Raw genomic sequence first — 14,521 nt, forward strand, 5'->3', positions numbered from 1 at the left:
GAACACTGGATCCTCAGGCCCAATGGAACTTTCCTCTGTGCAGGAGACGGAGCTGACTGAGGGGCAGTTTGAGACTGTGAAAGAAATCTGCAAAAGAACTAAGAAGAAACGGTTACTCACCTCTCATAACTCTTGTTCTTTGCGATGCGCTGCTCATATTCATTCCAACTGGGGGCGTGCGCACCGCGTGCACAGCTGTCGGAAAGTTTTTTCCCTAGCAGCACCTGTTGGATGGGCTGTGGAGCCCCCTCAAGTGGCGCCTTCATGGCACTCAATATATGACCCTGCCAACCCGGTGCCCCCTCTGTTCTGTCTTGCTGGCTCCGACGGAGGGGAAGGTAGGCGGGTTTGGAATGGATATGAGCAACACATCTCGAAGAACAACAGTTATGAGAGGCAAGTAACCATTTCTTCTTCTTCGAGTGATTGCTCATATCGATTCCAATTAGGTGACTCCCAAGCCTTACCTAGGCAGTGGGGTCAGAGTTAAGAAATGCTGAATGTAGCACTGCTCTACCGAAAGTCGCATCGTCTCTGGCATGCGCCGCATGATGGCGTAGTGCAAGGTGAAGTTATGTACAGAGGACCAAGTTGCTGCCCTGCAAAATTCCTGGATCGGTACCTGGGCCAGGAACGCAGCTAACGAGGCCTGGGCCCCAGTGGAGTGTGTGGTAAGAGCTGGGGTCGGCACCCCGGCCAGCTCATAGCAAGTAAGGATGTAGGACGTGATCCAGGAGCACATTCTTTGAGATGAGACCGGGAGGCCTTTCATCCGGTCCACCACCACTACGAATAGCTGGTTCGATTTTCTGAATGGCTTAGTGCACTCGATGTAGAAAGCTAGGGCTCTCTGGACACAGAGGAAATGTAGCCGCTGCTCCCGGGAACTAGCATGAGGCTTTGGGTAAAAGACAGGTAGGAAAATGTCCTGGCTGGTGTGGAAGTTCGACACCACCTTGGGGAGGAAGGCTGCGTGCGGTCTGAGTTGCACCTTATTCCTGTGGAAAACCATGTAAGGCAGTTCCGAGGTGAAAGTTATGCTCCTTTGTGGTCCTAGGACAAAACCCCTTGCAAATCCTGCACCTATTGGCTTCGTGAGCCTTCCCCAGACACTTCAGACAAGAGTCATGGGGGTCGCCCATTGGCGTGGGCTTGGAGCAGGACTTGCAGGGCTTGAATCCCTGGGACTTGGGCATGAAAGCCCTCCCAAGAAAAAGCGGGACAGAGGGTAAACCTCCCAGCCCCAACTGCTTACTAACTACAACAAAAATAAACTACAAGAATTAAAGAAAAGTTAGAATAACTACTATAACAACTACTATAAAACAAGTAAGGGAAATGTGGAGAACTTGCTAAGCAAGACACCACAGTTCCAACGACTGTCACGGGCAGTAAGAAGGAACTGAGGGGGCACCAGGTTAACAGGGTCATATATTGAGCACCATGAAGGCACCACTCCAGGGGGCTCAACAGCCGACCTGACAGGTGCTGCGAGGGGAAAAACTTTCCGACACCTGTGAACGCGGCGCGCGCACACCTAATTGGAATCGATATGAGCAATCACTCGAAGAAGAACCAACACACAAGCCTCACCATCTTCTGCTCCAAGTGCCAGATGAGCGTCTTTGAGGTTGTCTTCTCTAATATATACCTACAGCTGCAGGTATGTGTATTAAAAATAGCCCCCAAACCTACAAAACACTTCCCTGCACATGCAATTCTCCCCAGGAGGAGAGGATGAGAGAAAGAACAGACCATGCATGATACGTTAGTCATGTTGTTTAATGCACTACAGGAAGGTGCTCAGATACTACTGTGCCAAGGGCAGGATAAGAACTTAAGTAGAACAGAATCACCAGCACAGTGTTCGAGCACCTTATACAGTCTAACATGCATGTAATCCTTTTGTGTAACTCTCCCTGCGTGGGCCCAAAACGTTTCCATAAAAGGTCCTACAGACTGGCTCAGCCTTTTGGCCATAGCCAAGGATCACACAGCACAACTCACGAGGTGGGTGTGCAAAGCTTGCCTTTGTGCCCCCTTAAAATCCTTTGCTACCTGGGTGCGGGCTGGTCCCTGATGCAACAAAGAAGTCTGATGCTGGTTCTGAGTTGTGCTGACTGACAATAGTCCCAATGGGACTTTAAAAAAGCCAACTCTTGCATAGGGTCATCCTGGCCATACCACTTTCTCCCAGCCCATCCAAGCAGGTAGGGAGGTGGCATAGGAGCTTCTATGCTAGTGGTTCTCAAACTTTTGTACTGGTGACCTCTTTCACATAGCAAGCCTCTGAGTGCGACTCCCCTAATAAATATATAAAAAAGTGTTTTTAATTTAACATTATAAATCCTGGAGGCAAAGCGGGGTTCGGGGTGGAGGCTGACAGCTTACAACCCCCCAAATAATAACCTCGCAACCCCCTGAGGGGTCCCGACCCCCAGTTTGAGAACCCCTGTTCTATGCTGACCCTAGTATGTCACTAGCCTAGAGGATTCTGCTATGCTGTGGGGACTCTCCTCTGAGCAACTAACTTGGCCGTGTGCCCTGAATTGGCTGACAGTGTGAAACAAAGTGGCTGTACCCCAGAAGAGGATCAGGCCCAGTGTGCATGCATGTGCTATGCTGTTTAAAAGTGGATTAATAGCAAAACTTCCTCCTTATCCCCAGGAACAAACTAAACAAACCTAACACTGCCACCTTCCTGGATAATCACATTTTTTCCAGCATGTGATCAAACATCTGTATAAAGGGCAAGATGAAATATCTAGCTCCCCCTATGGGCTGAATCTGGAGGATGTTCATGCAACTGAACTCCCTAGATCCTTGCAGAATTACTGGACTAATGATTTACTCCGACCAGTTTGGGAGGCATCTTTCTGTTTATTGTGTGTGTCGCTGAAACTTCAGGTGGAAGAACAATGGGAGATTTGCACATGCGCCACTGGGAGAGAGCGTACAGCTGGAGTGATGGAAGCAAGATTTCATAGAATTAGTAGATTATTCCCGCTTTTAAATCCCCCTCCCTTAAAAAAAAAAAAAAGATGTTTTGCTCAAGTTACAGACATCTATGGAAATACAATCTACATTAAGAGGTACCAGCCAGTAAACATGCATAGCGAGAACATGTGCAAGTTAGTTCCCACTTTTCTAGAATATGGTAAAACCAGAACACCTGTGGCAAAGATTGGCTTTTGTTTGGAACAATATGCAGCAATGATTCTACAGAGACGATAAAACAATACTTCTAAGAGCCACATGCTCTCTGAGCCCACCCATCAAGGTAGCAGAAGGCCCCAAACTTAACAAAACTGCCCTGTTCTCTCCCTGTCCCACCTCCTTCTCATGTGCTAAACCAGAGGAACCCTTCCCCCCACCATTCTTGCAGCCATGAACATATCTGCAGACACATGGGATCAGCTGCATTCAGATCAAGGTGGTATGATGAGGCCCTATAGTTGTTTTTTTGTACTTTTCCTTAAAAGGTAGATAAAGACAGTCTCAAAAAGTTTTCTTTCTGATTGATTTTTACATGAAAAAACCCAACACCGTCAGATCCTGAGTCCTCATTTTCCTGAACAATTCTTGAGGTTAAGTGCCAGTCTTCCAGCAAAATCAGGGAAGTCAGAACTTATTCTGAATGTATTTTTTAAAAATAACAAAGTTTGACACTCTCTTTATATATCATAGAAGCACTGTAAAGGGACCCATACTTTTTAGCATCACACTTTGCCTTTTAACTGGAACACCTTTGCTTTTGTGGATATAAGGCAGATTATTGAGCTCATAGTAGCTGAATTTTGTTATTTAAAAATTAAAACAATTTTTAAAAGCATGTTCCAACAACTACTGTATGAGTGAATGGTTCTCAACTGTTAATTGTGGGCTAATTAGACACATCTGAATGCACGGACTAAGTAGAGCACTAAAGGCACCTAGATCTATAATTTAGCACCTAGAGTCAGTGCGTTGCTCCCACCCTCCACACCCACCTTGTGGCCCACTGTGGAAGCAACTTGTTTCCATTTCCTTCTTAGTCCTGCCAACAGTCCTACTTTCCTTCAGGGAGGATCTGTCAAGGAGCAGTCTCTAGTCTAAAGAAAACATAAAATGAGGGGTTCTTTCATCCCTTATGGGCAACCGTTCCACCCTGCTCTCTCATAAAGTGCTGACCCTCTGGATTGTCTCTTTAATGACCCAGATACTACCTGAGCTGCTGACCCATAGGTCTTCTTTGCTGAAGTCCTTCCCCCAGGTTCTCCCAGGTTGGTTCCTTTACGATCAATCTACCTTCATGCCACTGCTGGGGCTTTTTCCTGGGCCTGCCATGGGACCATCCTTCTCCTCAACTACCCTTTCCCTTCAAGGCCACTCACAATTCCTTCCTTCCTTCCTACACTTCTCCTCCCCAAATGAGAGCTCAGCCCTTCATAGAAATCACGCCTCTTCCCCAGCTGCTCTACCTGATCTGAATCAGTGGGGGCAGGAGGCAGTAGTTGATCCATCACAGGCAAGGCTAAGCCCAACTCCTCTAAAAGGGTCAGTCCACTGACTTTGGTGGGTGCTCAACATCTCTGAAAAATCAGTCCACTTTCATGTATACGCCTTACTTTAGACATCCACATGTGAAAATGTCGGCCAGTGATGCCACTGAAGATTCTAGAGCACAAACAACTAAACCACACCAATTTCAACTTCATGTGAAACCAGGAACAAATACGGAATGGAAAAGATGAAGATTTGTATTTATTTTTAAACCCCTAAATGATCATTATAAATTATGGACTTTTTAAAATATAAAATTATCAAATTTACCCGAATGTCCTTTTAAGTATAGATTAAAGTATGTCAATTGCAACTAGATGAAAATGCCTCAATCTACTGTATTCTTTACTGAAAACATGAGAAATGTAGACTTTTGGGCCAGATCCTTAGCTGGTAAAAATCAGCATTGCTCCATTGACTTGAATGGAACTGATTTAAAATACCTGACAATCTGGCCCCAAAATGTTTACTTTATATATCCCAACCTCCAGCTGAATTTTCTTCTCTTTGGAGGAGATTGCCTGAGACTTTAGTGCTGAGATGTAGCCTTTAAATATTCCACACCCACACACAAATTGAACCTTCACTGTGAATTTCCCCCCCAAAATTAGTTTTCTTTAGTTTACAGTGGAAAGGATTACAACTGAAAAAAGAGGAATTATTATTAGCTACTTCTCTTGCATATAACAGCATTGCAAATACATTGTCACGCTGCCAGGTCAGAATTGTATCTTCGTTCATTAAAAGCTTGCTTTAGTATAACTTTGCTTATTTTCTACATGTCTGAAGAATTTTCTACATTGGCTGAAGTTAAACACTTATTAGTTAAAAATAAGAAAAAAGTGAATTTTGCTAACATAATGTAAACTTGTATTCTTTTTATTAATAAGCTCATAGCTTTCATGGGATTGTTTCAGCCCTAAAATGAACTTTCTAGGTTCTGAGCAGCACCAATGTTCATTCAAGTCTAATGGAGTGCCCAGCACAGCAGCTTGCAAAATTGCACCTACTTATAACTTTTTCCACAGAAAGAAAAGGAGTACTTGTGGCACCTTAGAGACTAACCAATTTATTAGAGCATAAGCTTTCGTGAGCTACAGCTCACTTCATCAGATGCATATCGTGGAAACTGCAGCAGACTTTATATATACACAGAGAATATGAACCAATACCTCCTCCCACCCCACTGTCCTGCTGGTAATAGCTTACCTAAAGTGATCATCAGGTGGGCCATTTCCAGCACAAATCCAGGTTTTCTCACCCTCCACCCCCCCACACAAATTCACTCTCCTGCTGGTGATAGCCCATCCAAAGTGACAACTCTTTCCACAATGTGCATGACAATCAAGTTGGGCTATTTCCTGCACAAATCCAGGTTTTCTCACATTCCCCCCACCCCCATACACACACAAACTCACTCTCCTGCTGGTAATAGCTCATCCAAACTGACCACTCTTCAAGTTTAAATCCAAGTTAAACCAGAACATCTGGGGCGGGGGGGGGGGGGGTAGGAAAAAACAAGAGGAAACAGGCTACCTTGCATAATGACTTAGCCACTCCAAGTCTCTATTTAAGCCTAAATTAATAGTATCCAATTTGCAAATGAATTCCAATTCAGCAGTTTCTCGCTGGAGTCTGGATTTGAAGTTTTTTTGTTTTAAGATAGCGACCTTCATGTCTGTGATTGCGTGACCAGAGAGATTGAAGTGTTCTCCGACTGGTTTATGAATGTTATAATTCTTGACATCTGATTTGTGTCCATTTATTCTCCTGTTTATTTGTACTCCTTTTCTTTTTGCGAATACAGACTAACACGGCTGTTACTCTGAAACCTGTCTTTTTCCACAGACAGCACCACTTTGCAAGTGAGAGCTAAACTGTTGCTTTTCAAAAAGAAATAATACTGGCTATTTTTTGCTTTCTTGCTGTAATTATCTATAAAGCTTTTTTTTCAAATCAGTAAATGCAGTAAGCCTGGAGCCAGCAAACTACTTACACACACCTGCAGGAAAGGGAGAAAATTGACTGTACTTTTGAAGTGCTCAGTGTTTACGTGAGATCTTGTATTTTGGGTTCAGATCTTCACAAAGGAAGTAATTTGCCCTGCCAAGCCCTGGGATATAAATAAGCTGTTAAACCTGACTTATTGCCCTTGTCTTGGCATGTGATACACAGACAACATTCAAAAATAATGACAAGTGGTACCTTAGTGCACGCTGGTTTTCAAAATTACTGTCATTGCAACAGAAGTTTAAAGTTTTGAAGACCAAAAATAACCTTGTAGTTCTAATGTAGGAGTTTACCTGGTGTGCGTATTTGAGGTGCAGTTAAAGATTGGCTAATCACTGATGATTTTACTATTGCAATCTTTACATCCTTATCTAATTGTTCCTTGATTTTATGTGGTTTGTTCTGCACTAGTAAATTAGGTAGCCCTGATATATGCTCTCTTGTGTGGCTATTGGAGTGTGAATGATCCCATGTAGACTGGTAAATCCAACATTTGGAATTGCTTAGGCTATTAAAAGGGTGGAGAGACTAAACTGAGGGCATGGTTATCATTTTTCAATACCTTTTGCATATAAGAGAAAAAGAAGATATTGCTATCGTGCTAAATACGTACAAGTGTTTCATGACTCACAACAGATGCGTTCCTCACCTTTGCTCTGGCCCCTGTCAATGGTCCTAAAAACCCAATTCCAACTGAGGGAGGAGTCCAGTGACTCAGGCACCAAGGAAGACAGACTTACACATAGCCCTGCTCAAGAAGCCCATTGCGTTTCTGATCACAGCTGTGACAATGTGATTTGAACCCCCAAAGCTGGTTCTCCAAAATGATGAATGGAGGGTGAGGGGGTATGTTGCTATGTCTTGTCCAACGTGTGGCTTCACTCATCTAATTTCTCCTACCTCCTGCACTGAGGGAAGTGGGCTGCGACTTTGACTTCCAGCCAGGGTCCCTGGGCAGGCCTGAGGGCATAGAGGGGGCAACCCAGCTAAAATCCACACTGACTGATGCTTTTAATAAAGTTGCAGTTTCTGCATGTAACCATACTATGGCAAACAATATGTGTCTCATTATTTCCATGTCCACCTCCATGAGAAAAGTATCAAGCAAGCTGAGCTTTAGAAAGAAAATGTATATATTAATCTTTTGTTTTTCCATGAAAATGGTTTACAAAGCTTTAGAAGAGGCACCAGATCTTAATGAAAACAGCCAGAGAAAATTCATGCTTATCTATAATCATTGTTTGTCTATCCATTAGAGTTGATCTCTGAAGCCACCACATCTACTATAGCAATTTCTTTCCTTCCAGGATATTCCAGTACATTTGCTTTGTATTTAAAAAAGATAGTGTTTTTTTTAAAAAAACGTAATCCTAAAAAGATGTTAAAAAATTCTAACACACAATGCTACATGTAAAGAGCTTACACATCTGGTTGCAGATGGAGATCCCTTAATTTAATTCTCTGGAGGTTCTGTACCAATTAATATATAACTATCTTGTAATATGTACATTTAAAAAGGGATTTGTGCTGGAAATGGCCCACCTGATGATCACTTTAGATAAGCTATTACCAGCTGGACAATGGGGTGGGAGGAGGTATTTTTTCATATTCTCTGTGTATATATAAAGTCTGCTGCAGTTTCCACGGCATGCATCTGATGAAGTGAGCTGTAGCTCACGAAAGCTCATGCTCAAATAAATTGGTTAGTCTCTAAGGTGCCACAAGTACTCCTTTTCTTTTTGCGAATACAGACTAACACGGCTGTTACTCTGAAACCTGTCATTTAAAAAGGGATGTGGCTGCATTATATGTGGAACAGCAGACGTGACAACAATAATACTCTATTCTAACATCAATGTCCCAAAAGGAATTCTGAACTTTTTATACTCAGGGAAGAACAAAACAAAAACTTAAGAGACATTTATCAAGGTGTTTAGGTGTGAAAACTTGATCTCCAACATTGCTAAAATATGACACACTTCTTAAAATTCTTAGGGCCATATCCTCAATGAAGTGCCACTAACTTCAAGAGAGCCAGGATTTAACCCATAGAGTTTTACAATCATCATGCATATTTCCATATTAAAAATACAGAGGGACAGATCTCAATCTGTTGGCTTCTACGGGCCTATGTTGATACAGAACAGCAGAGGATCAGGCCAAGGTTTTTATTTCGATAAATCCAGTTTAAAGTTGAAGCTACATCAACACAAGTAGCAATTTTGCTCCTCCCACTTTGCTGTCATTACAAGATGATATTTTCATTTGTAAATCACAGCCCAACAGAGTAATCTTGATTGTGTGGTTTAAAACCACAGATGATCGTTTAAAGAAAAACAACTGAAAAAATGAGTTCTCCTATTCTTTAAATGTTAAATATCCCCAACTCAGTTTTAAATCATCTTGTTTTATTGGCCATTGTCAGGTTTCACAGAAATGTTGTAGCTTAAACAGGCTAAACAGAAAAGAGAAACATTTAGCAAGGCTAGATGGGTGCATTCCTTTGCAAAATGTTAAGTGCAGAACATTTCAATGAAGCGAACTTAGGAGTGTATTTTACAAGTGTTTTTTTTTAACTCACCATTATAGATACAGTATGGGAACTAGAAAGGATTTGGAAATATTTGCAATTCTTTTGCTTAGTGCTAGGGCCTTCGGTAGGGTAAAATGTTCTCTGGTATACTTGAGAAAAGCAGGCCAGCAAAGAAGAGGTACACCAAACAATGAATAGCAATGGCTGCGCAAACATTCCCAACTCACAGCCAGGATTTTCAAACTTTCCAACTGTGACACAAGTGTCAACCTTTGGTAATAAAGACACCAAAATAGCAACAAGATAGAAAAAGAAAAAAGGTATATTTTCCAAACCAAGCGACTGAAGTGTTTATTTTATAAAATCAAGACTTTTTTAGCATAACCCTGTCTAGTGTGTTGGGATGCTATGCGGGAGGTTGAGGTTTTGAAGCAACTTTGGGGATTTTCCTTTATAGGTCAGAGGTAATAGAGCAGATTTTGATGGCAGTAACACTAGTATAAATCCAGAGTAACTCCAGTGAAGAGAGGTAAAAAATGCATGTGAAATCTATAATTGCTCCATTGACTCTGCATTTACATGATTGTAATGAAGATCAGAATGAAGTCCATTGTCTTTGATCTGTGGGGTGAAATGGATGCCAGTTACATGATGGATGTCCCCTGTTCACTGATGGTTTAAAAAAAGAAGTCTGAGCCACATCATTGGCTTTGCCCTCTCCCTTTGCCCTTTACAAATGGGGAACTGAAGCACATGGTGGACCAAGTGACTTGCCCAAAGTCACATCGGAACTGAACCCAGGTCTCTCTAACCCAAGTCCCTAACTATTAGACCATCTGTCCTAGCCTTCTGCCTGCTCTAAGCGGAATTTCTAACTTCCTATGGATATCACAGACATACGAAAATTTGCATTACAGTAATTAAAGTGAGTGCAAGTTTCTATGAGCTACAAATTGAACTGAAGCAGGGACAAAGGGAATTGTGTGTCAGGGATCAGCATACACAATATGTAGCATTTCTGGGGGAAAAAAATGAAGTTTTTCCTTTAAAATAATAGGTGTGAAGTGCTTGCTTGAGACAAGATTGTATCTTTTGCATCTGGGCGATTATGTTTTCTATTTTTGGCATGAAACCATCTCAATGATGTAGTTAAGGACGATTTCCAGCTTTGTGGCAAGAGCAAAAAATGGAATGGGTACAATTTATTTGCACAGATAATTTGTGGAGTGCAATGAGGTGAGCAAATAGTCATAAATTTAATCAAAGACTCTTAGCTCTGGCCTGCCTTCTTATACTTACACTGCTTATAACTCCCTTCCCCTACAATTTGCATTGAGATTCCACCCACAATTGAAATCTGCACTCCTCTTCTCTACAGAAAAGAGTAAACTGCTCTGAATAAAAAAACAACTCTTAGCCTCCATTGCTAAAATGTAGCTGATTCCCAAAACTAGGATAACTCAAAGTTGACCATGATGAAAGCGTTCAAAGGTCTGTTATGCCCTGATCCTAGACCTCAGATTTATGTGCCTGTGATGGTAATCCCAGTGTTTAGTAATATCTCTTCCCAATAAATTTATATATGAAAGAGAGAAGTTTTAAATTAGTAATAGCAGAAAAAGAAGTGGAAGCTTTAAAAATCATGGTATGGCCCTTTAATCAGTTTATACATGCACATTTAAGCAGAGAATAATACCTGTAATACTTTATTTAATGCTCTGATGCATTACATTTAAATAAAATAAGAGCTACACATGGATAATTTTTCTAAAGCAAGAAACTCAAAAAAGTGATACTTTAAGGTAACAGATTGGTTAACTCTGTACAAGCTTTTTTAATCTAGGAAATCGATTGACCCAAATTTTTATTATCCTGACAAACTCGAATGGACAAAAAGGAGTTAATTATCTTAAAATTCAGAGAACAGTCCAATTTGGCTGAATGATTTACTCAAGACAACAGAAATAGTCTGATGTGTCATTTCTAACTACTGAAGCTCATACTTGGTTTTATTGGTAGGTGAAAAAAAATATGAACTAGATGGAAGTAGAACTCAGGTTTCTTGGCTATTATCCAAGATTCTTATGTAAATTATATATAGAGAATATGTATTTTAAAAAGAGCACAGCTTTTGTTAAAACTAACTATAAGGACTGGTAAATTCTCAATATCTTTTCCTTAACTCTGCAAATATCATTTGCAAACAGCAAGTAGATCCAGAAGCCAATTTTTCTGTCTATTTCAAACACTAAAATAAAACTTAGGATCATTGGCTTGTCCTAAAAAAGCTGAAAGCATAGGTGAAGAAGGCTGCTTAAAAGATTAATGTTCAAACAGTAGCACTCCTAAATAGAGAGCTTCCAGATCACAGATATGCTTGCATTTGATTTTAAGAGGGAAGGAAAAGCCACGCCACTGTGTATTGTTCCCTTAAAACAAAAGTCTCAGAGTTCACAAGCAATGTTTTCGTCAAGTTTCAGAGCAGGAAAGACCTTCAACAAATCATCTCAGCCATTTACTCACAGGTGTTAGGAATTATTCTGACTATTTTAGGAGAATGGGCTATTAAAAATATCATTCACTTACACATACTAAAATACACTTTATAACAGCTATTATTTTAAAACTACGTGCAAATTCATGTTGCACATTAGAAAGCTAAAGTCTATTTTGTTTGTTTTTTTCCCCCTCTTATCAGAATTAAACCTTGTGATTAGAGCATTGGGCCTGATGCAAATACCACTGAAGTCAACAGGAGTCCATCCAATCCATGTAAAGAAATCTACTTATGCCATTTACCATGATAATTGATAGTGATGAAATGAAGGATATTTACTAGTCTGAAAAAACTTGCTTGAAGCAAACAGAATTTTGTATTATAGTATCATTGTTGGAAGAGAAGACTAGCACTGATTGCTAATGAAGGCTGAGATCCTCCAAGCACACGAACAAGTTACTTACCATATAAGTTGCCCTACTGAACACAATGTTCTGATTCAAAGCCTACTGAAATCAATGGAAAGACTCCCATTGACTTCAAAGACCTTTGGATCAGGCCCTAAGTGTATAAAGTTACCCACAAGTATTTGCAGAATTAGGAATCTTATACTATTCACACGGGAGTTGTAAAAACATGAAAGGGAAACCATTCATTTGACAGAAATAGTTGACATTTAATTGCTGCAAGTTAGAGTCACAAATATTACTTACACTCAACTCTCTAAAATACAAATGGAAACACTAATTAGAAAAACTCCAGCATGCCAATTTTATATAGGCACATTCGTGGTTTGACATTGTTATGTAACATTTCTATATGACCTAAAAAAGTTCATTTCCCAAAAGTTTTTCCATACAATTGTGCTCTTCAAATAAGGCATAAATATCTAGTTTTAAGAAACAGACTTGATTTTCACAAAAATAAACAGCCCTGTGTTTTCAAAATACATTAAATGTGTTTTAAATGATTTCACTGTAAAATAAGAAAAATAATTCTTTTATGACCTGCAGAAACAAAAATCAAGATTAACATTCTATTAAAAACAGAGGGCATAAAAAAAAAGGAAAGTTGCAGTTCTTCCCCAAATGATTTTGATGTTGCTACCAACGTTGCTACAGTATGCAGTGCAAAAGAATATCAGTAATATCACAATGTAATGCTGGTCCTTCAAAAATGGACTCTTAAAATTGTTGCTCACTGCTTAAAATTGCCTAGGCCCAATCTATTCACAATAGTCAACAGACAAAGTTTAAGGACGTTATTGCTCACACAACAACAAAAAGAAATGAAGGGACCAAGATTTCATTACAATTTTTCATGATTCAGCACAAGGCATCTCTGCTTCATCTTACAAAGCATATTATGCTTTAGAACTCTTCATATGCTATTGGAAGACTGGGTGGGGTGAGGGGGAGGATCTACTAATATTTTTTCGCCTGTAAAAACGTTAGAAAGTAAAAATTAGTGTGAATCTGTTGGATTTTTGGTTTAGTTAAAATGCATATGTCAACTCTACTTGAGCTGTGTTACCTTGGTTTGTATTAGCTACCTGTAAAGGCTGACTGAATGAGATTCCTTTCATCGTACAGGCACTGCTGTCTTTGCTACAGTAATAAAGGCACGCTTTGATAGACAGTACAACTTCAGATGACAGGAAGCGACTGGGCAACTGCAAGGCGATGAGAGGTTGAAGGGAAATATCCTCAATTTCTCCAGTTGGATTCTGTCCCTGAAGCAGCCACTCATTACCTGGAAAAGAAAAAGCATGATGTCACTGCCTTTTATTCACAAAGTTAAATCTCACAAGGTATCAATTTGTGCATGATTTTAGCTTTAGGACTACATATCATATTTTGTTACATGCAACAGTAGTGGAAACGTCCTTGGATTCTCCCATTCTGATTGAAAATTGAAAAATAATTCACAAATACTTCTTTAGAAGTAATTTTAGGTTACGAAGTTTTACTGTATAAAGCTTGGATTTAAACATATGGGTGCACCTTACGCTGACTGTCCTAGGCATAGGTAAAGCATCTCCAATATGCTTTGTTAGCTGATATTTCAATTTCCCCATTAACAGGAAGCTGTGCACATATATCAGAGACCTAATACTCAGGATAAGATGACTGAATGCTCCAAAAGTACATAAAATGTTAGATTCTTATGAAACATTTTCAAATAAAAATGTTGGCTTTATAATGGTTTACTGGAAGTTAATAATGTTTAGGCTGGCTGAGACCTGAAATTCCTGTGTGTTTAAATATTTAAGAGTATATAACAATATAGACATGCAAAATGAGAATATGGCTAATTTACTGCTCCAACCTATGTCTTGCCATAAGTGAGACAGATGAAGTACTCTTTTGGCGTTTTTCATAAAATAACTACAACTTCAAAAAAAAACCTGTTGGATTTATGAGCTTAAAATGACTTGTGTGCTAAACTACTTACATTCTACATTTTTACTAACCCTTAAACTATATGGAATATAAATACAGCTCTGTAACATCTACTAAAAACATATCAATCCCCTTAGTTCAAAAGATTAAAACACTGTCTAATTCAGTGTTGCAGATGAGTAAAGACAATTTAAAGGGCCATAAACTGTCTTTAGATTTGTATCTGCAATCTACTGCAGGAACAAATGTAATCAGGACCTTTGAAAATCTGGCCTCAGAAGTGGAAAAATAAGATTAAAAAATTTCATTCTTAACTTTTTAAAAATTTTCCTTTAGGTGATGCTTAGGAAAAGCAGACTGGTACGCCTTTCAATATACTTTTCTGGCACAAAGGAGTTCACCTAATTATATGCAGACTACATCTTTTTCTGAAGGCATCACTTATTCTCTAGACATCTTGAGATTACCAGTGGGTAGTTATGCTATTCTTTAAAACATCTAGGAGAAAAAATGTTCCCGGTTAAGTGCACAAAGATC

General features: G+C 39.8%; 1 protein-coding gene across 7 annotated transcripts in view; it reads right to left on the reverse strand.

Moving 5' to 3' along the window:
• NHLRC2 (NHL repeat containing 2) overlaps positions 1 to 14,521 on the reverse strand; it is an 89,050-nt gene that overhangs the window by 24,892 nt on the left and 49,637 nt on the right. For 2 of the 7 annotated variants that reach the window (XM_073354320.1, XM_073354322.1), the window contains exon 11: positions 13,135 to 13,334. In XM_073354320.1, coding sequence (XP_073210421.1) covers positions 13,135 to 13,334 — 200 coding nt within the window. Of the gene's footprint in view, positions 1 to 1,612; positions 2,960 to 4,043; positions 4,092 to 8,321; positions 9,707 to 12,237; positions 13,335 to 14,521 lie in introns of those variants that run through there. The other 5 variants (XM_073354318.1, XM_073354323.1, XM_073354319.1 and 2 more) reach the window with 5 other exon arrangements.

Source organism: Lepidochelys kempii, chromosome 7, assembly GCF_965140265.1.
Source record: "Lepidochelys kempii isolate rLepKem1 chromosome 7, rLepKem1.hap2, whole genome shotgun sequence".
Lineage (NCBI taxonomy): Eukaryota > Metazoa > Chordata > Testudines > Cheloniidae > Lepidochelys > Lepidochelys kempii.